Here is a 20,514-nt window from a genome sequence, read left to right as displayed (position 1 = left end):
CACTTGCAACGCTGCTGTAGTTTGACTCAACTTAAATTGTTCTTCTCCAGCAGCTGCTAAAATTATATCTCATTGTCTCACAGGAGATTTACCTTACAGGTTCCTGTTCAGTGAAATTGCCCCAAATTCACATAATTGTCAGATCAGACCCAGGCCATCACACCTTCAAAAGAACATTTAAAATGTCACTGCCTTGCTGAGAGTCACACGCTTCTGGGACTATAATTTTGCCACATCTACATTGAATGAGCTTTTCAGTGGCATTCCTTGAGCTCTACAAAAGAAATTAAAAGGGATCAGCATCAGCTCCAGTGATTTTCTGGCTGAAAGCACAGTTATTTAATTAACTTTGACACATTCACAAATACCTTTACTTTCAATACCTAAAAAAATAATGAATAACAACAATAAGACTTCCATGAAGCTTGGACAACACCTCCTAAAACTGTATTGCCTCCCATAGATCACACTTAGAAATAAACTCCCAGGGGAACAAGTGCCACTTGCTTTGGCCTGGACAGTCATTGACTGCAGATGTGTTTAAGCTCTGGGGTGAACCACAGGGGAAAATTGTTACCTCACCTTCCCATCCAACCTCATGGATCCTGCTTCATCAACTCATCACTTCCCACAACAACAAATCTCTTCAAAAATCCCAAGTTACCATCAATGACTGTCATTTTGTCCCTTGCAAAATAAAAACCTGCTCTTGCAGAGCTGCAGTTTGTTCTGGTGGTGAATGGAGTGTCTGCACAAGAGCTGGAACTGCCCATACTCTGTGTCTACCACAGTTCTGATGCCCCTTCTTAAGTGCACTTTTGATACAGTCAGGATCAAGTGGTTACTACAAAGAGGCACTCTGAAATGTTTTAGTCTCAGATTAACTCAGAATATTAAAATACAGAATGTATATTTCTTTATAATGATCTATATCAAACAAAAATCTGTCTAAACAGACAAAATAGCACCAAAATGTCTCTATTTGAAGAGATGGCCACCAGCAGCTGTTGAATGGGATCAGGACTGTTGTGAGATGATTAAAAAAAATTGCTCAATAAAAGCACAAACCCCATAGATATTATCTTTAAGCATCTCTCCTTGCTTACTATCTGCTTTCTCCATTCAAGATGAAACCTTTTCTGCATTAGCAGACACTGATGAGAAATGCTGCACAGTTTGGTTTGACAACCCACTGAGAAACTTGTCTGGTAAGATGTGAGAACACAGGATGCCAGGCGAGTCTGGCAGATAACACCACGCTCTCTGGAAGACAGACTCAGACAGAGACCTTCCAATCAGTCAAACCACACCAGAAATGCAGAAGATGCTCTTAAATAAATTAACAATGCATTGAGGATCGTGGCAGATTCTTCTTCAGCTGCAAGTTCAAAATTCAACAGCATGCTTCTCTAGAACACACAATGTATTCAAAGTGGAATTAACTTGATGGATCCCTCTAGTTTCTGTGCAAGGTGATTTTGCAGTGAATCTGTAGAGAAATAATCTGTGGAACACCCTTCAGACGTGGTGCTGGTTGTCAAGTGGGTTTAGAAAGTCCCTGATACAGAGCATGGCTCATTCCATGGTGATGTGTTACATGCTGCTTATCCTGATACTCTTTGGAGCTGGTCTGATTAAAAACATGTCCAGGCTTCCAAGCACTGAGTTATATTAATATCAGAAAGAATGTCCAGAGTAGATTAATGGAGGGACAAGAAGCTAGGAATGAGAACATGAAACAGATTCAACTTCTTAAAAGGATCCAGCTACTAAATGGCCTCTGTAGTCTTCCATAAGAAGTGTGAATACTTCAGTACAATTCAAGCTGAATTGAATAACTGTTTTCATATCCAAATTCAAATACCGTCTGTGCATATAAAACAGTTCATTTATTAGTCCAAATGTTACTGTTGTAGAGCTCTTGGAAAAATACTCCCTCTTTCTTGAGCTTGTTCTTCATAAAAAGGAAGCTTTGGAGGGCCACCTAGAGAATTAAGTAGAAACACGGTTTCAGGTCCATATAACCTAATACTGAAATATTATATAGATTATACAATTTACACTTAAATAATTCAATAAATGGTTGCCTTGAAAAGAAGGTAGAGGAGGGAGTTACAGTGGCCTCCTCACAGAGGCAGAGAGCAAGCAAAACTGTAGAACACCTCCAAATCAGAAGGTTTCCAAAGTTTTTCTTAAACTAAAGGAGGAGTTATGATTAGACTACAAGTGAGAAGAAACTTTCCCTCCGTACTCTATTTCATTAAGAAGAGAAATCCAAACATCCCAGCGGGTTGACACTCCCATCCAAACCAACCACCAGCATGGGCCACACATGTTTTACCCCATCAGGAAAGGCTGCAGCCCCAGCCCCAGGCTGGTTACCTTGTGTGCAGGTTGGCCCCATCCAGGAGTTTGGGCAGGCGCAGCTCCCGTTGCGCGGGTTGCAGCGGGATCTGCCGGCGCACTGGCACCGCAGCGAGCAGCCAGGGCCATACCTGCCTGGCCTGCACCCTGCAAGGACAGGAGGGGTTGGGAGGGGGTTTGGGACACTCCTGGTAGTCTCTCCCTTCTGTGGGATCAGGAAGCTGCTTAGACACCTACAGCTGTTCACATTGAAACACGATATTTGGGAAAGCGCGGCAGTCGTCAAGTTTTGTCTGCCGCATGCTCTGCACAAGCTGCAGCCCAGCTGTCCTGAAGAGGTTCCCAGACTGGAAATATTACTGGTGTAAAAACAGGGGTTGACAGCCCAAGAGAGAACATCCTGGGATCTGCTCAGGAAAGTTGCTGTCAGCATCCTGGATCCACACTATCTCCTGTCCCTGTCTCTCCTGTCAGTGCGTGCTGGCCAAGAGCCTTGCCTCGCAGAATGTGACACTGAGAATCTATCCATTTTATAGATACTCATGTCTCACTCTGATTGCACAGTTCTGCTGCCTCCTGGAAAATTAAACTCACAAAAAAAAAAATAATCTCACATCCAGATGCAAATCCATTTCATACCTAGGCTGGTAAATCCTCACTGCAATTTTTTATGCATCAGAGGACAGGCAGGAATGGAAAGTGAGCAGCAGGGTCACAAGGCAGGGTGTGAAACACACAGCAAACAATGGCCCTCTCTCCCTCACCTTGCTGGAAACCCCTGTGACCAGGGAATGTTCCTTCTCCCACGAGCACCCTCAGGTAAGTATAGTCCTGCTGAGCCCTGCATCAGCTGCAGCCCAGCACGTGGGAGAACTCGCCCCATGCACTCCGAGCTCGGCCTTTTCAATTAGGAAATGTTATGAGAAAAGGTCTCCCCAAACACCTCTGGACCTGATTTTAATTTATGTAATACCACATTTTCATGTTAATAACAATGTGTATTTAAGACATCTGTTTGAAAGTCTGCAATGTTAATTTACTACAGAAAAAGAACGCCCATAAAAGTCTGTTATATTCTCTCTGTCTTTTTTTTTTTTTTTTTTTAATTAACATTTTGCCTGTTTAATGGGTGCTTTACCAGAGTTCAAATTAAAATCAGGCCTTTTATCTTTATGGCTGCTGCAGAGTCACAGCTGCTCACAGTTATATCACAGATGAACTGAGCCTAATTGAAAATAAAAATGCAAATAAAACCTACCCCATAACAGCTTTTCATGGATGGGGGCTACCCTAGCTGATTTAAGAAAAATAAAAATGATTCTCAGAGTTTGCAAGGAGGAAAACCTCGATTCCCATTTTTGGTGCTGAGCTTCCCCCTTGTGTTCCACTTCTGCTAAAATTTGACTGGAAAGGCCCATGGGCCCAGTGCTGTGTGGGCAGTGAGGGTGGCTCATGTTTCCACTGGAACAGTGCTGCAGACTGGGAGCTTCATTTCCTGACCACAGGACACTGCACAGAGGGAATCAAATTAGTTTTGCAAGCTGCACTAGTGCTTAAGATCACAGCATTTTGTATTAATAACAGCCTGCTTAAATCTACTTCTGTCCCATTCTAGAAGAAAAGGAGAAAAGATTTTCTCCCCCTTTTCTAAGGGCTCAGAAGGATTTTGGTTCCAGGTGAAGCTCCACAGTAGCACATGGATGTTCACTCCTTTTATCTTGGGATCAAAAATGTTTTCTGACACTCAGTTAAACCACTGCAATTCCTTTTACTCCCTAAAACTGCTTACCCTAAAACTGCTCCATCATAATAACAGAATCCTAGAATAGCCTGGGTTAGAAGGGACCTCTAAACTCATCTGGTTTCAGCCATGAGCATGGGACACTTTTCACCAGACCAGGTTGCTCTGAGCCTTGTCCAACCTGGCCCTGAACTCTGATCAGAGCCACAGCTGTGACCAGAGACTGGCTCAGGAATCTGTCACTTCTGTCTCTCTCTGCACCCAGCCCCATCAGGGTACAGCAGTGGGGCTGGTATTCCCTACAGAAAAAAATTCTCAACTATTTTTATATCCTTGTTACAGAAGAATTCTGCTCCCAAGTGCTGCAAAGGAGGGAATTATGTTTGGGTTAAAAGCTCCTGGGCTGTTGCTGGAGGCTAAGGTCAAGCACAGCTGGGGCAGCACCATTACCCTCATCTGTGGGGATTCCATCCTGCTTCCAGGAGAAGCAAGTCCAGAGCTGGACATACTTTTGCATTGGTCTGAAAAGTGTCACAAATATCAGTGTGACAAAACTCACAGCAAACGGAGCCCTTGGTATCCAGCTGCACACTCTGGAATCTCTCCCCAACACATTTACAAAACTTCTTGATCTGTTCTTTCCCCAGCCTGTGTTCTCCAAAATTCCAGGCAAATGACATTTTACAGCTGACCCATGAACAGTTTTCCTATCAGTATATCAATTCAAATATAGATTAAATCAAGAGGTACAAGCCTGCTGATAAAGGTGTTGATAACCCCAAAGAGCAATTTTCTACAAACAATGTATTCTTGAACACCACCAAATGCCCTTTTAAAGTTATTCTGAAAACAACATGTCAGAGTGGTTTAACTATACACAGTCCAGCCTTTAAAAATATTGTCCTTACCAATGTCACACTTGTCTCCAGTCTTCCCAGGTGGGCAAAGGCACTTCCCAGTCTCTGGATCACAAGGAGCATCTCCACAGTCACACTGATGCTGGCACCTCTCACCAAACCAGCCCCTGTCACAGCCTGACAGCAACAGAACTCTTTAGAGGCACATTTGAGTGGCAAAATGCACATTAAACCCAGAGTTTTCCCAGGATGTCTCAGAGGAAAGCTCATAAACTCTCTGCTGAAGTCAGTGTAAATGTCAAGCTTAATGAGGAATCAAACATAGTGGAATGGGCACAGTATTTATATAAGCTCTCCTTCTGTTGGGGTTGTCTAATCTAACTTCTCAAAGGTATCTGTAAATCTGTCCCAGAAATGTAGCTGGCACTTATTTTTCTTTTTAATTAGAACTCTTTAGAAGACCTCTCCATAACACTCAACAGGTCTGACATGCACCTATTTAATAATCTTATTTAGAATTTTAGAAGCAAATTTAGAATCAGTAAAAGGGACTCATTTTTAATAAATGGCATGTGGAACTCATTGTTGCAAGACATCATGGAGACCAGGACTTTCACTGTATTAATTGGAACCAGATTAGTTAATTTATAAGGGAATGGGAACACCCAGCTGTATAACTGAAAATCTGTCCCAAATTCAGTGTTTCAGGATATTCATTAAGCTCAAAGTATGGAAGAAGTGGCTCCCAACAAATATTTCAGTAATTATATGAGGTTTTTTGAGTTCTGCTTTTTATTTTTTTCCTTTTTTCCCTTTTTCTTTTTTTCCTTCCCATCAGAGGTGTACCAGTACCTTTTTCACAGTGGACACCATGATAACCCAAAGGACAAAGGCATTGTCCTGTCACTGCATCACAGGTTGCTCCATTTTTACAGGCACAGGCCTGAAGACAGCCCAGCCCATAAAATCCAAGGGGACACCCTGAAAAATTAAAATGAAGAAGATTCATGGAGAAAATCATACACACCATTAAAATCCTCTGTCTTCTCTGAGACAGTCCCTGGCAGCCAACAAAAAATGATATTTATCCTTAACTCTAAAAATGCCATGGACTTTTAAACTTGTATCACACAGCATCAGAGACATACAAGTTCTGGAAGGAGCTGGATGATCTGGGACATTCCCAGAATTTTAACTGAACCAGTGAGGTGTTTCTGAAGCCCCAAAGCTGTGACAATTACCCCAAGTGCCTCCACTTACTGTGCTCACAGGAGTGGCCATAGAAACCCTCGGGGCACCTGCAGCAGCCTGTGAACCTGTCACAGGTGCCATTGTGCTGGCATGGGCAGTCCAGGGAGCAGCCAGCCCCATACTTTCCTGGGAGACATTCTGCTGGCAGGACATGGACACAAAAACAGACAAACAATCAAACCATTAATCACTGCCCTCACCCAGAAAAGCTTGTATGTGATAGATTGCATTGCCCAGACATGATGCCCCGAGAATGACTTGCAGACTCAAAAATATTTGTTATAAAGACACAGGATTTCTGCACAATGATGATGCATTTACATATATTGGTGAGAAATCTTTTATGTTGTATAGATGTTTGAACAGCAATTTCCTCATAGTTTTAACAATCTGCTTTTTTTGATTTGTCTATTCACAGACTCCATGCCGAACCAGCACCATGTGTTGTAAAGCCTTGTAGTGAATGGCATAAATTAGATTTTCTCTTTTTTTTTCTTTATCTACAGCAATATTTTCTTTTAGGCACTTAAAAAGTGTGAAAGAAAACATGAAGCTTTTCCTCCTCTGTGTTATCATTGGAGATCACACTATTTGAATTCCTAATAAAACCAGGAGGATCTTTTTCACACATAGCAACAGTCTGTCCATGTATAATGAGCTATCTGCTTTTACAAAACTAAACATGTCTCAAATTACTGAAAGCCAAGTCATGCAGAAGGGACTGTGCCAATATAATTAACCTCAGCATCATCTCTGAATAAGTTAACTTCCCACTGCTGGGATAATTTGAATCTGGGCAGACGAACTTAAATGAGCGTGGCCGTCCAAATAATCAGATGGAGAACTCAGCAAATGCCAGACAGGATCTTCCAGGAACATCATATCTAATCTCTATTAAAAGGATGTCTGATTAGCTGTCTTTGATTTCTAGCCACAACACAACTCAAACCCACTCCACTGCTGTGGAGATCAAGACTCAATTTTCCAATAATTTCACTCCCTCTGTCAAAAGACAAATAGTGAAGCTCTCTCTAGTGACACAACACACAGTTCTTTATACAATGTGTGCATGTCTGTTCCCTGTGCTCCACTCTAGAGATGTTTTATCTGTGAGATACACCCACAATCCACTACTCCATGGGGACACCTGCACCACCCTGCTGAGGCTTGGCAGCTCCAGCCCATCCTGTGGGTGACTACAGAGCTCTCCAGAACAGACAAATGGAGATGAACACCAGTGGCCTTTTCTAGGTCACCCAGATATTGCTGACTAAAACACTGCAAGTGTTTTAGAGCCTGTCCACAGAGAGCATTCACTGCCCACTGCATCCTCACAGGGTTCACACTGTGAGTAGCTGCATCTTTCCTTTCCTCCCTGCTCCTCCTCTGCACACAGATGCACAGTGGGATTCTGAGTCTCCTCAGATGCACAGTGGAACAACTGCAGCTAAGAAAACTGATAAAAAGTGTCATTTCTATATGTCACTTTTTTATAGGGACACTCCCCTGTAACAACCAGTCCTTGGTGTAGATACATATGGAGTTTGAGGTGAATATTTTACAGGTGTCAGGGACAGAAATGCTGTAAATAAGAGTCTGGGAGGGTCTTGGGGAGCTTGAACCATGGCAGTTATGATTTTATGATGACATTTTTCTTGAATGTGTACTCAGAACTATTTACTTATATTTCATACCAGTAAAATTGTGGTTTCCTAAACATTAAAGTCATAACTATACAGGTATCTCTTACCTACAGAGAACAGAAATGCAGAATGGGTTTTGGGAGATGGACAGGACAGTTGTGGGAAGAGTGAACTGACAGGAGAGATCCTGGAGTAGGATATGAGCTTATTCTGTGCTTTGTCTTGCACAAGGGACAGCTGTCATGGAGAAGGGTGAGAGAACAGGATAATCTCTATTGCTTTGGACAGATGTTGTCAGAACATCTGGGAAGTCAATACATCGGAAGTTCAACTCCAGTCCAGAGTCAAATGAAAGAGAAGAACATAACTAGTGAGGAGGCTTCTGAGGATCTCATAGAAGAAGACAAAACCCAACTTTCCTATGAATAAAAGAACACAAAAAATGGACAGGAGAAGAATGGAGTGAAGAAGAAAAAAGGCAATTCAAGAGTGGGACTCAATAGAAAACTTTGAAAATAGACCTGAAACTCTAGAGGCAGTTCTGAAACTGTTTGTCCTTGTCTGTGGGTGTGTGGGGACACAGCAAACCCCAGCTTGAGTGTACAGATGCACTGCCACCAAAGCAGGAAATCACCTTTCTCACAGGATCTTCCTGTCCAGCCGAGCCCGCAGGTGCAGTTGCCATCCACGTAGTCACAGATGCCACCATTCTGACAGGTACACTTCAGGTGGCAGTTGGGGCCATATTGTCCCTGGGGACACACTACAGAGAATTAACAAAGTTTGAAAAAACCCAAAAAATCAGCACCCCAAGAAAAGGATGAAGGTGACAGGGGATAAATATAAACACATGCTCCCCACGTGTATCCCAAGGATTAGGGTCTCCCTAGGGTGGTGGGACACTACTCCATGACTATTATCAGTTTCAGCCAAACACTCTGTCCTGACATATCCCCTCAGCTTCCTGCAGAACCCTGGCACGAGGGTGGGCAGGGAGGTGTGGGCAGGATTAGCCTGGGTGATGGAGCGTGGAGGGACAGAGGCTGAGCACCCCAAACTGCAGCCTTATCAGCAAAGGGGAACGTGGCTATGAACAATGTTTGGCACTGAGTTTATTTGCTGGGTATCTGAAGTGTGTCACCCTCTGGCAAGGTGACCTGGGTTCTGCTTTGTTACCTTGCTGACAGGCAGGTCCTGTGTGGCCAGGGGTGCAGGTGCACTCGCCAGTCCGTGGGTCACACTGGCCTTTGCCACAGGCACACAACTGGGCACAGTCCTTCCCATAGTGGCTCTCAGGGCAGCCTGAAGGGAACACAGGATTTGTTAACACCCAGCAGTTTTCGTTTTTAACATAGCCACAATCTTAGGGGAAGAGCTGGCTTTGTTTTTATTCCACCTAATGCACTTCAAAGCATCAACGATGAAGCCAAAACCCACCCAAAGACACGACTGCTTTACCTTCTGAGACTACTTGTGATTATAAATATAATCCATGATTTCACAAGGAATATTTATTGTCTTTCCTATCAGAAGAGCGAGTGTACAACTGAAATATCAGCTGCTCATCCTTCCAGCTTAAAACACTTTTCCTTCCTTAATGTTGATGCTGCCCAACAGCAAAGAGCAAATCTATGTCCAACCAAACATTCAAACATTGCCTTTCTGTGAATAAGCTGAAGAGAACTTCACAGAGACCAGACCTTTGGAAGCAGCACAGAAATTCAGCCACACCATTTAGCTCTGAAACAGAGAGCAGTAAGGTTTCCATGGAGTCTTTACCAGTTTTGCCATGACAAAACTTGATCTCTCTCCCATTTATTGAAACTAATGGCACCATAGAGTGAAGCAAAATATTGAGATAATTTCTCAATCTGGAAATTTTGGACAGGAAGAAGGAACTTGAGCAATTCATACTGAGCTGGCTCTAGAAATAAATTCGGGCAAGCAGGTTGCAATCCTGGGGTAAGTGTCCTTGCTTCTATGCGTGCAGGAGCGAGGAAAAATATTTTGCAAGAGATTTTTTACAAAGCTGGAATCCTGATTTACAATTCAAGGAAGAGGTAGCTGGGATCTGTCTGTTTTTCTTCTGACAAGCTCTTATGCAAATGATGCTCTCTGTTGTGTTTTGACAGAAGCAGAACATGAATGTTGGCTTACTTTTGCTGCAGTTGGCTCCGATGAATCCGGGAGCGCAATCGCACGTTCCCGACACAGGGTCACAGTGGCCTCCGTTCATGCATTCACAGGGATTTTGGCAGCTTGAACCATAAGTACCTTTTGGACACCCTGTTTCAAAAGAAAAAATACCCAGCAAGTAGGTTAGATTGCTACTGGGCCTGTTGCATTTCATGTTTTAAGCATTTTGTGGCTTTCAGTCAAAGTTTTATTTTCATTTTCTAATGTTATTCACTTCCAGAGGGCCGGTAGTATGCACTGAGGAGCAGATGGCTGCTTTGGACAAAATGCTTTTGGGACAGCACTGAAAGTAATGTCAGATCCTGGAGAGCTGGACTGAGTGCTGCTGCTCCTGGCTCTGGGCTCTCCCATTCTCCTCATGTGACAGTAGCAAGAAAAGCAAGCCCTGTCCCACAGAGGTTTTCCTCTTGAGATTTCTGTTCCAAATGAACATATTCCCTCTTTTCCTCCTACAAAGGAGAGATGGGAACATTCTCCCTCTTCCTTTGGGCAGCAGCCACATGGTTTGCCTGATTCAGTGAGAAGCTGTGAGCCTCTTTAGCCACTGTTTTATGGATATGGGGTAGTCACATCTTCTAAAGACCTGGAAGTTGGAGAAAGTTTGTTTTCTTTATAATCTCCTCCTTCCCTGCAAACTGGAGCTGGCATTGTTAGTGGCTGCCCTGAGAGGCTGTGGATTCCCCATCCCTGGAGGTGTCCAAGGTCAGGTTGGACATGGCTGGGAGAAACCTGGAATAGTGGAAGTGGCTGGAACTGGATGGGTTTTAAGTTTCCTTTCAACCTTGTGGATGGAAGACCATGAAAATGTGCACATGACAGCAACACAGAATTTCAGAAGATACCTTCTGAGAAGATAGATACAAGAGGAACATTATTTAAATGCAAAGCCAGAATATTCTCTGAGCAAGAAATGGAAAAAAAAGCAGCTGTATTTTTTAAGAAGCACAAGAATCACTACATGGCAACAAACTGCCTATGGAGAGGTTTCCCAGGTGGTAGTGAGGATTTCTGGTTTCTTTTTGGACAGCTAATGTTCAAGAAGAATTGAATAAAAGATCAAGAAGATGCAAATGCATTTGCCATGCTTAGTTTACATCTTTGGGATGATCTTTAGAGAGATGGAGGTTGGAACTGAGGGGAAGAGCTGGGCAGAGCTGCTGGGCATGGGTACCAGTGAACCTCCAGTGTGCCACCTCTGAACTCTGGAGATGCAGGTTATCTTCCTAATTTTCTAGTACTGGGGGGAGGAGTAGTTGGTGCTTGAGCACCATGATCATCATCCAACAGTTCCACTTCTGCTACTACCTCTAAATGTCATTTCTTTGCTCACCCCTTCCTTCTCCTCCCTGGCAGAAAGAAAGTCTGTGGCTACTTTAGAAAACCTGGTTGAAAATATATTTGCTTACGTCTCCAAGCAACAGATCCCTTGCAATCTGTGCATAAAGAACTTCATGTATTTTGTCTTTCCTAAAGGCACTGAAAGTGTGACCTGAGTGGCTGGAGAAATCTCTGGCTTTTCTGAGCTATTCAATAGTGAGGGAGAGCTTATGGGGAAGGGGTGCCTTTTAAAATAAAACTGAACGTTGGCTTCTGCTCAAACCAGGATAGCAGATCATCAGGACTAAACAGATATACGCTTTTATAACATGCAGATATTCTCCCCAGCCCTTCTCAAATACAGATTCTTCTCAATAAATACTCTGTCATCAGTGCTTCCATCTGCCAGGAAGCAAAATCTGTTTCATGTGCAAGCCCTGGCATCAAGGAGTGAGCCCTGCAGCACCCCCTCCATTCCCACCAAGACTTGACGTTAAGGACTCATCCAGATTCAATGATTTAAGTACTCTGAGTTTCCCTTTTTCTCTTTATTTTCCTTTTGGTCATCATTTGGATTTTCTCCTTTTTTAAAAAATTCTGTCTCCCAGACTCCCAAAGATGCTGCATAGCTTTCAGAGCTATTTCTTAGCTCAAGGCTAGCAGTAGTTGCTCCATTACTGAACGGGATGCAGTAATTCCCTCCTTACCAAATTCTTTGTCCTTGCAGAATTTCCTGTATTTTGGCTCAAGAAGGAGCAGCACACACAGGGCATGTTCAGCTGCTGCAACATGCACATGCTCAATAACAAGGCCACCTCATCTGTTAGTACTTTGCAGAAGAATTTTGATGCAGATAACGAGGGCAATTTGCACCATGTCTTACCATTTCAGTAGGCTCTGCCTTTGCAAAGAGGGCTGGTGTTATTCTTGCACCACCAGTTATCTCACAAAGACATTTTCTAATTTAACAGTTTCCTGTGCTTCTGACTTAGGGTTTTTTTCTGCGAACAAAAGAGTGGCAGCCAGATTTCCACCTCATTTCCTGATTTTTCCTTCTGCTTTGAGTGGGTTTGTCATGACCAAGAGCTCCTAAATCTTTCCATAGCAATTGCACACACTGAGGCTTTTCTGACCAATGCTATTAAATGGCACTGTCAAATAATCCCTTTTGACACATCCTGTCACCTACAGCTCAAAAGTGAAGCTAGTGAGATCTTTCTGCCTCTGGGTGCTTCCAGCCCAGTCAATGGCACAGAAACATACCGAGCTTTATTTTTTAAAAATCATTTCACCACCACTTATTGCTTTTTACTGCTTTTAACAAGTAGATCTGCCCATCCACCAAGCTATGGACAAGTGATGGGAACCTTACTGCTAGTTTGTCTGCTTCCTCTGGACCCTGCCAAGAGACTTTTTCAGCTCCTCACTCCAAAATTTGAGAACATGAAAGCCCCGTTGCTCTTGGCTCCTGGAAATTTGACTTCCCAGCCAACTACACCTTTTATAGATACTTTCTTGAACTTTTTTTTTTTTTCACTGTACTATAAATACAGCAGCAGTTGCCAGAAACTGTTTCCAGCAGCATCCAACCACATGTTGACTGGACCAGAGCCCGTTTGGGAGCGGCTCCCTGTGCTGGTTTTAATATTCTGTGGAGAGCTTCTTCACCCTGGAGCAGCCCCAGCTTTCCCTGCACTGAGGACAGCAGGAACTTGGAGTGTTCCCACCAAAGTCACGCAAACCATCCTTGCTTTTCAGCCAGTCTCTGCAGAATCAGGCCCAGAATCATTCCCTCCACTGAACTAAACTTAAAATAACTCACAATCAACTGTTTTTCTTCCATTTTTAGTGTCTGTCTATGAGTGGCACAGGGGGCAACAGGAACAATACCAATATAGATGAGTATTTTTCTGTGAACTTCCATCATTTCATTATTTCTCCAATAAACATCCAATAAATCTGTGTTTAAGAATTTGTTGTACATTTTTGGAATTTCAGAGTACAAAACACCATGAAATCTCAAATCTCATACTCTTTAGGTTTAACCCGAGCTACACAGAAATCCATGACAAAAATCCCCCCTGAATGCAGCAAAACACAAATTTTATTTTGCAATTAATCTTTTTATATCTCTTCTATCAGAACTTCAGTGTAATTGTTAATGCTTTAAATTTTAAAATTCTGAAATAAAACCTGAAGTATATAAGTAAGTTTGAGGACATTTACTGTAATGAGAGATTTACTGCTACACACACAGGTAATGACTACTGAGAAATTGCTACATAAAGGTAATAGGCTGCCCATGATTAAGTCTTTTAAAATGATCCTGTTAAATAGTTGATCTCCACTGCTGCTCTACTATAACATTTATTATAATCTAATGTATAATGGATCCAGATGGCTCCAGCCCCTGTGCTCAAGGCCAGATTTCGATCTCACTTACAGCAAAAATTGATGCACAAATGAGGACAGAATCAATTCTTTGTATTTTATCTATAATTTATATTTTAAAGAATAACTTGTGATGACGTGATGGCAATACAAAGGCCCATCTCTAAAATGAATCTTTCTCCTATTTCTGGTCAAGGAATAAAACAGTGGTTTAACTCTTACTGGAGCTGCACATGTCACAGCTGGCTCTTGTAATGTCACCCCAAAAAACAATTAAGCCAAACAGAGCTGTGCTGGATTCCCAAGAAAGGCAAATCAGCACTCACCAAAGAGAGAAAAACTGAGCAAGAAAGACAACAGCTTTTTTTTCTCTTTTTTTCTCCTCTAAATGAGACTATTACAAGCCGTGGAGTAAAACCAAAATTAAAGTTGTAAATAAAAAGGTAATTAACTGTCTCCTTTATTGGCTGCTTTGGTGTATGTTTCTTATCAGTTGCCACATTCCACCAGAAACAACTTTACAGATGTCCTGAAATACCAGCATGAGCCATGTGGATCTGGGAATATTTTTTATGATGGAGCATTGGGCCAGTTGGCATTTTGTCCTCTACACTAGTCACCATTTTTCAATCCAGAGTAACAGTTGGTTTAATTTGATTGTTCCTCAGAAGGCTCTGCAACTGAAAGGACTTTATGAATCACTTGGATTTATTGCCAATTTCAGCTTGTTGTTTTCTCATAACCATTTGTCCTTACTTGAGCATGCAGAGATTTCGGGAAGTATTTTGGACTTGGTATTTAGAAAAGAGAGAGCTGCACAATATCCAGGTGTAGCTGAGAGATGCAATGCAGAGAATGATCTTTACATTCTTTAGCATGTCATGGGATTGGAAAGAATTTAGCTGGTAAATCTGGTGGTTTTAAAAATTAATTTGAAGGATTGAATTAGCTACATTTTTGAACTAACATTGTTAATTAATTTGTCTAGAAAACACTTTTAAAAATTAATTTCCTGCAATAATACAATTACTTTTTTTAGTGCAAATTAACCCACCCCATGCTTACTTTCTATACTATAACTTATTTGTAATACTATAACTCTTATAGTATAATTAACCTCCACTTCTCTCAGCCACCACTGCACTGACACAGATGAACCCAAAGCACCAGCAGATGCTCCTGCAAGACTCAGTCCTCTGTCAGAAAAGCAGCAACCCCCCAAAATACTCACGGAGGTGGCAGTGGGCCCCGTGGTAGCCCGGGCTGCAGGAGCAGTGGCCAGTGACAGGGTGACATTCCTGATTCTCAGCAGAGCACTGGCACACTCCGTGACAGTCCTGCCCATACGTGCCCGGTGGACAAGCTTTGGGAAGAAGAAATGCAAACCAATAAATTAAATTTGTCTTGGTAAATATAGCCCTCAAACAAAGAGCGGGCTGAGATTTATTAAATAAAATCCCTGCCTACGGAATGACGCTCTCCTGCGGGACTTTGGATTTATTACATTTACTTGGGGGTTACTTGACTGCTTGATTTTGTTTGGTTCAGTCAATTTGTGCCCAACTGTCAAGGGCCAGATACAATTTTCTTGTCACTAGAAAAAAAATCATAGGGAAATGTCAGGTAAAATTGACTAAAATAACAGTATAATTCCCAAGGGACCAGGCGTGTGGATAAAGACATTTTACGTTTTGCAGAGAGTTTAAACTTGCAAAGCTGCTGCAACATCAACATCTCCATAGGTTTCATTCTGCCTGCTGACAGCCACATTGCCTAGAGGTTTTGGACCTTCCACATTTAATTCCTACATCTCATTTCCATTAAGCTGCCCTGGTTGTGGGTCAGCATTTAGAGTCCTCTGGTGGAGGATATGAGACACCGATGTCAGTCCTTTCAATTCTTATTTATTGCTGGTTCTCCTTTGGCTAAAGGAGGGCTCAGGTAAAGTTTTGTAGGGAGGAACAAAATCAGGGTGTTGCAGCTGGGATCAGAGCAGGAGCCTGCTTCCAAAGACACCTGTGGGGACCAAACTGCATGCTAATAAAAGCCAGAAAATGTTCTTTGAGCTCTGAGAGCAGGAACAGAAACCCTCACACAGGGACAACAAAAGCTGAGCTGCTGTTTTACTGACAGCACAGCACTGGCTGTGGCTGGGCTCCACTGGCACATCCTCAGCCTCTTTGGGTCCAGTGCTGCTCCGTGCCAGCCCAACAGCTGCAAAAAGAGAGGGCAAACCCCAGCAGCCCAACAGCTGCAAACAGAGAGGGCAAACCCCAGCAGCCCAACTGTGCTGGCACAGAGCTCAGAGCTGGCCAAACCACTGGGGCGAGGGACAAGCAGCCCTTGGCCATCTTCCTCCTGTCAGGTTGTCTCCTCTCTCTTTGGGCATCACATCCCCAGTGTGTTAGTTAATTAACAAGGGAAGCATTTGTGCCGTGGTCACAAACTCACTCTTGTGGCAGCCGAGGCCGGTGAATCCCGGGGGGCAGCTGCAGGCGCCCGTCAGGTGGTGGCAGGGCCGTCCCGGGGGACAGCGGCAGCGCCGGGCACAGCCCGCGCCATAGCGGCCCGGCAGGCAGGCTGCAGGGACAGCAACAGTCAGGCCAGCAGGAGGGACAAACACCAACCCACACAGCCACCCTGACCCACAGCCATCCCTGACACACACAGCCATCCCTGACACACAGCCATCCCTGACACACAGCCATCCCTGACACACACAGCCATCCCTGACACACAGCCATCCCTGACACACAGCCATCCCTGACACACAGCCATCCCTGACACACACAGCCATCCCTGACACACACCCCATCCCTGACCCACAGCCATCCCTGACCCACAGCCATCCCTGACACACAGCCATCCCTGACACACAGCTATCCCTGACCCACACCCATCCCTGACACACACCCCAGCCCTGACCCAAAGAGCCATCCCTGACCCACAGCCATCCCTGACCCACACAGCCATCCCTGACACACACCCCATCCCTGACACACACAGCCATCCCTGACCCACAGCCATCCCTGACACACAGCTATCCCTGACCCACACACCCATCCCTGACCCACACCCCATCCCTGACCCACAGCCATCCCTGACCCACAGCCATCCCTGACACACAGCTATCCCTGACCCACACCCATCCCTGACCCACACAGCCATCCCTGACACACAGCCATCCCTGACCCACACCCATCCCTGACCCACACCCCATCCCTGACCCACAGCCATCCCTGACCCACAGCCATCCCTGACCCACACCCAGCCCTGACACACACACCCATCCCTGACCCACACCCATCCCTGACCCACACAGCCATCCCAGGGTTTTGGGGGAATGCCCAGCCCAAGGCTCAGGGCTCGGGGTTTAGGGTTTGGGGGAATGCCCAGCCCAAAGCTCAGGGCTCAGGGTTTTGGGGGAATGCCCAGCCCAAGGCCCAGGGCTCGGGGTTTAGGGTTGGGGGGAATGCCCAGCCCAAGGCCCGCTGCCCCCCTCACTCACGTTTGTCACAGTGCCGCCCGCGCCACCCGCTGTGGCAGTGACACGCTCCAGTGCGGGGGTGGCAGGACCAGCCGTGGGCGCAGTCACACCGCTCCTCGCAGCGTGTGCCAAAAAACCCCGGGGGACAGGCTGGGGCAAACAGAGAGAGCCACGTTCTACCTGCTGCCCTGGGAGCAGCCTCGCTGGCTGCTGTTCAGGAGAATATTCAGCAGAAAACGGTCAGAAAATACCAGTGAAGATGTTATAAATACTAGAAATATTTAATGCTGGCTGGTAATGAGAGTGCACAGGAAAGTTTGCAAAGATTGAGTCACAGCATGGAGTGCAAGTTCAGATGGGGTCCATGGAGAGGGTGATTCTGTTTGCTTTGGCACAACTGTGCACGTGGGAACAGCTGTTTGAGCACTGGCAACTGTGCCCTGAGTATCCCAGATCCCTGCAAAGTGACCAAAGAGAAAGGGAGGTGATCACTTGACAGGTCACAGTGGCGGCTGAGACTTTGGGTCCTCAGCACCTCAAGACACCTCAGAAAGCTGCTTGTGGCTTGCTAAAAGCACAGCACCTCAGTGGCTGAGCTGAAAGCATGTTTTAAGTCACCTGCGTATGAGATTTAATCCCTATTTCAGGGATTCAGGTGGCTCTAAGCGTGCCAAACAGCTGTGTCAAATTTGGGTCACGTGCCAGATCTGAACTATCTGAACCATCACAGTCCAACTTGCTGAGCTCCCCTCAATGACCCACAGAGACTCAGAGCAGGTGGCTGATCTGGCATATTCTCCTTAAAACTCTCTCCCTTTCATGTGTTCCTCCTTGTGTGTGTATAGCAGAGCAATACCTTAATTTCCTTAACAGGCAGGGAGCAGAGGTAGGAGGAGATAAAATGATTTGGACAAGGGCATGGCTGGGCAGTGACCTGCCTGCGGGTCTGAGATGGGGTGAGAGGGCATAAATCCTGACTGGCCTGCGGAACACTGGGAATTTAAGGTAGAAAACAGAAAGCTGGCAGAAATGGCAGATGGTTGAAATGAAGGATTTGCAGCAGGAGCTGCCCTCACCAATGTCACAGCGGTCCCCGGTCCAGCCGGCGCGGCACAGGCACCTCCCCGAGGGATGGTCACACACCCCGTGGTGGCAGCTGCAGTTCTGCCCACAGCCCTCTCCAAACTGCCCATCCTCACACTCTGAAACAGGATGGGGAGGCTGATGGGGGGCCAGGCTGGAGCAACCCCAGCAGGAACTCCCTCATGCCTCTGCAATATGATGAGCCACCTAAACTGGGCCTAAAAACCTTCAGTGAAGGAAATTTTGAAGCCTCTTTAGGCAAAATTGTCTAGAAATATACCATTTTCCTCTTTCAGCATTTCTTTCTCCTTAAAGCAAGTTCATTCCTATCTTCCCATTTCCCAAGGGACAAAGAATAGCTTATTCCTCTCCTTTGCCCAGCAAGTTCCCAGCACCATGAATATGTCCAAGTACCAATACCATGTCTCCCCCCAGCCTTCTCATTTCTGACTAAACAACCCCAGTTTTTTTTTTAACTTCTCCCCAGCTAGTGTTTTCCATCCTTTTGTCTCCTTTTCCCTCCTGTCTCAAACGAGACCCCAGCCCAACTAACCTTCCTTTCGGAGTGTCTGAGAAGGTGCTGGAGGGGTGGAGGAGGTGGTGACACTCACCCAGCTCACAGGCTGTCCCTGTCCAGCCCTGGGGACACTGGCACTGGCCACTCACAGGGTCACAGGTGGCCTGGCCGTGGCAGAGGCAGCGCTGCTGGCAGTTTGCTCCATACCACCCGGGGGGACAGGCTGTGAAGGGAGGCAGGGAAAACCTTCCATCAGGAAGCAGGACACAGGTTCAACACCACCTCTCCCACCTTACAGCCCTTCTGTAAGGTGGAAACATCAGGCCCTGGAAAATGCTGGCCCTGGGAGATGTTGTGGGAGGTACAACCAAGCAGAAATGGGACACAACCAATAGGGAATCACTCTGACCATTGTACAACTGGTCTTGGAACAAAGTAGGTGATGAAGTGAATTAGTGACTCACCAAATAACCTTGAAGCTTTTTGTTTGTACCTACAAAATCCAATTTTTGTTTCCTTCCAGCTTTCTCAACACTGGGGAGTGCAGTTCTTGATTTCCCTGTTCTCAGAATTTGTACAGTCCTCTTAAAATCACAGCTCCTTCTCTAACTGATCCTGCTGCCCACAGCTGGCTGCTGACATTTCACCACTTAGCTCATTTAATTAGGCAAGTCTATTAATTCCTATCACAACAAGTTTCTATGGATAAAACCTAGCTTTTTGGCAAAAAAACACACACCTCTGCCACGTGCCAGAGTCACAGCTCTTTAAGATGGAAACGGGCAAGCTCTCACTATGGAAAAGCACAGGTACCAGAGGATGGCTCCCCAAGTTTCACACAATTATTCTACCTCCTCACTTCAAAGAGAAAAGAAATGTCCAAACATGCATTTAAAAAGGCGTGTTTGAAACATCTTTTGCAACTTTATTTTGGTTTTGTATTTGTGGCCTTTGGACAAAACAAAAATGTAGATTACGCCATACTTGTCATCAAAAACAGTTTGGTGCCTTCCCAGTTTTCAAATCCTTCATGGAAAGGCCTCTTCATAACAGGTTTTAAAAGAGAAATGTGCTAAATTTAAATATCACCCTACCCCTGCCAGCTTTCATCCCCTTTCCCTAACAGTCCTCTTGGGATGCTGAAGGGCAGAGTCTGAGTGAAGGTGGTGACTCCAAATCCCTGCTCACCCTGGAGCACCCACAACAGCATTCCCAGCTCCAAGGCACTGCTGCCACCCCAGGGACCTTGTGGGGAAGGCACAGAACAAAGAGCTTTTGCAATGGGGATGGACAGACTTTTCCAGCTGCCTGGGATGCATGGATTAGGATGAGCAGTGCAGCCTTTCTTTGCCAGCCTCTTCTTAAGGCTCTGTGGAGCTGGGCTTGTGTTTGAGCCTCATGTATGGGTCTGATTGCCAAGGCTGGAAGGCTCAATGCCTTTCACATGTTCTGGATTTAGGCTCTGTCTGGAACAGCACAAGGTAATGCCGAGGATCAGTCTGGTGCATGGGACAGTAAAGCAGTCCATAGAAAAGAAACAGAGCTTCATTTCTGCATCATAATTGGGAGTTTTATGGACCTTTTCTCCCTTCATCAGCCTTCAAAATCAGCTCTCTTTCCAGTTTATGGGTGTTTCACCCCTCTGCCCTTTGCACACTGGGATCTTA

The 20,514-nt window shown here is 45.0% G+C and overlaps 1 protein-coding gene across 5 annotated transcripts in view; it reads right to left on the bottom strand.

Moving 5' to 3' along the window:
* Positions 1–1,870: 1,870 nt before the first annotated feature.
* Positions 1,871–20,514, bottom strand: part of LOC306806498 (uncharacterized protein) — a 184,399-nt gene continuing 165,755 nt past the window's right edge. Inside the window, exons 24-36 of one of the 5 annotated variants that reach the window (XM_079315311.1) lie at positions 18,942–19,070; positions 18,324–18,449; positions 17,269–17,397; positions 16,212–16,340; positions 14,992–15,123; positions 10,014–10,142; positions 9,033–9,158; positions 8,491–8,619; positions 6,223–6,354; positions 5,815–5,943; positions 5,014–5,139; positions 2,383–2,511; positions 1,871–1,984 (exon numbers count right to left, since the gene is read on the bottom strand). In XM_079315311.1, the coding sequence (XP_079171437.1) occupies positions 1,905–1,984; positions 2,383–2,511; positions 5,014–5,139; positions 5,815–5,943; positions 6,223–6,354; positions 8,491–8,619; positions 9,033–9,158; positions 10,014–10,142; positions 14,992–15,123; positions 16,212–16,340; positions 17,269–17,397; positions 18,324–18,449; positions 18,942–19,070 (1,625 nt within the window). In that variant the 3' untranslated portion in view covers positions 1,871–1,904. Of the gene's footprint in view, positions 1,985–2,382; positions 2,512–5,013; positions 5,140–5,814; positions 5,944–6,222; positions 6,355–8,490; positions 8,620–9,032; positions 9,159–10,013; positions 10,143–14,991; positions 15,124–16,211; positions 16,341–17,268; positions 17,398–18,323; positions 18,450–18,941; positions 19,071–20,514 lie in introns of those variants that run through there. The other 4 variants (XM_079315310.1, XM_079315312.1, XR_013775484.1 and 1 more) reach the window with 4 other exon arrangements.

This window comes from Erithacus rubecula (genome assembly GCF_903797595.1).
Source record: "Erithacus rubecula genome assembly, chromosome: 11".
NCBI lineage: Eukaryota > Metazoa > Chordata > Aves > Passeriformes > Muscicapidae > Erithacus > Erithacus rubecula.
This window is presented reverse-complemented; position numbering and strand designations above follow the sequence as displayed.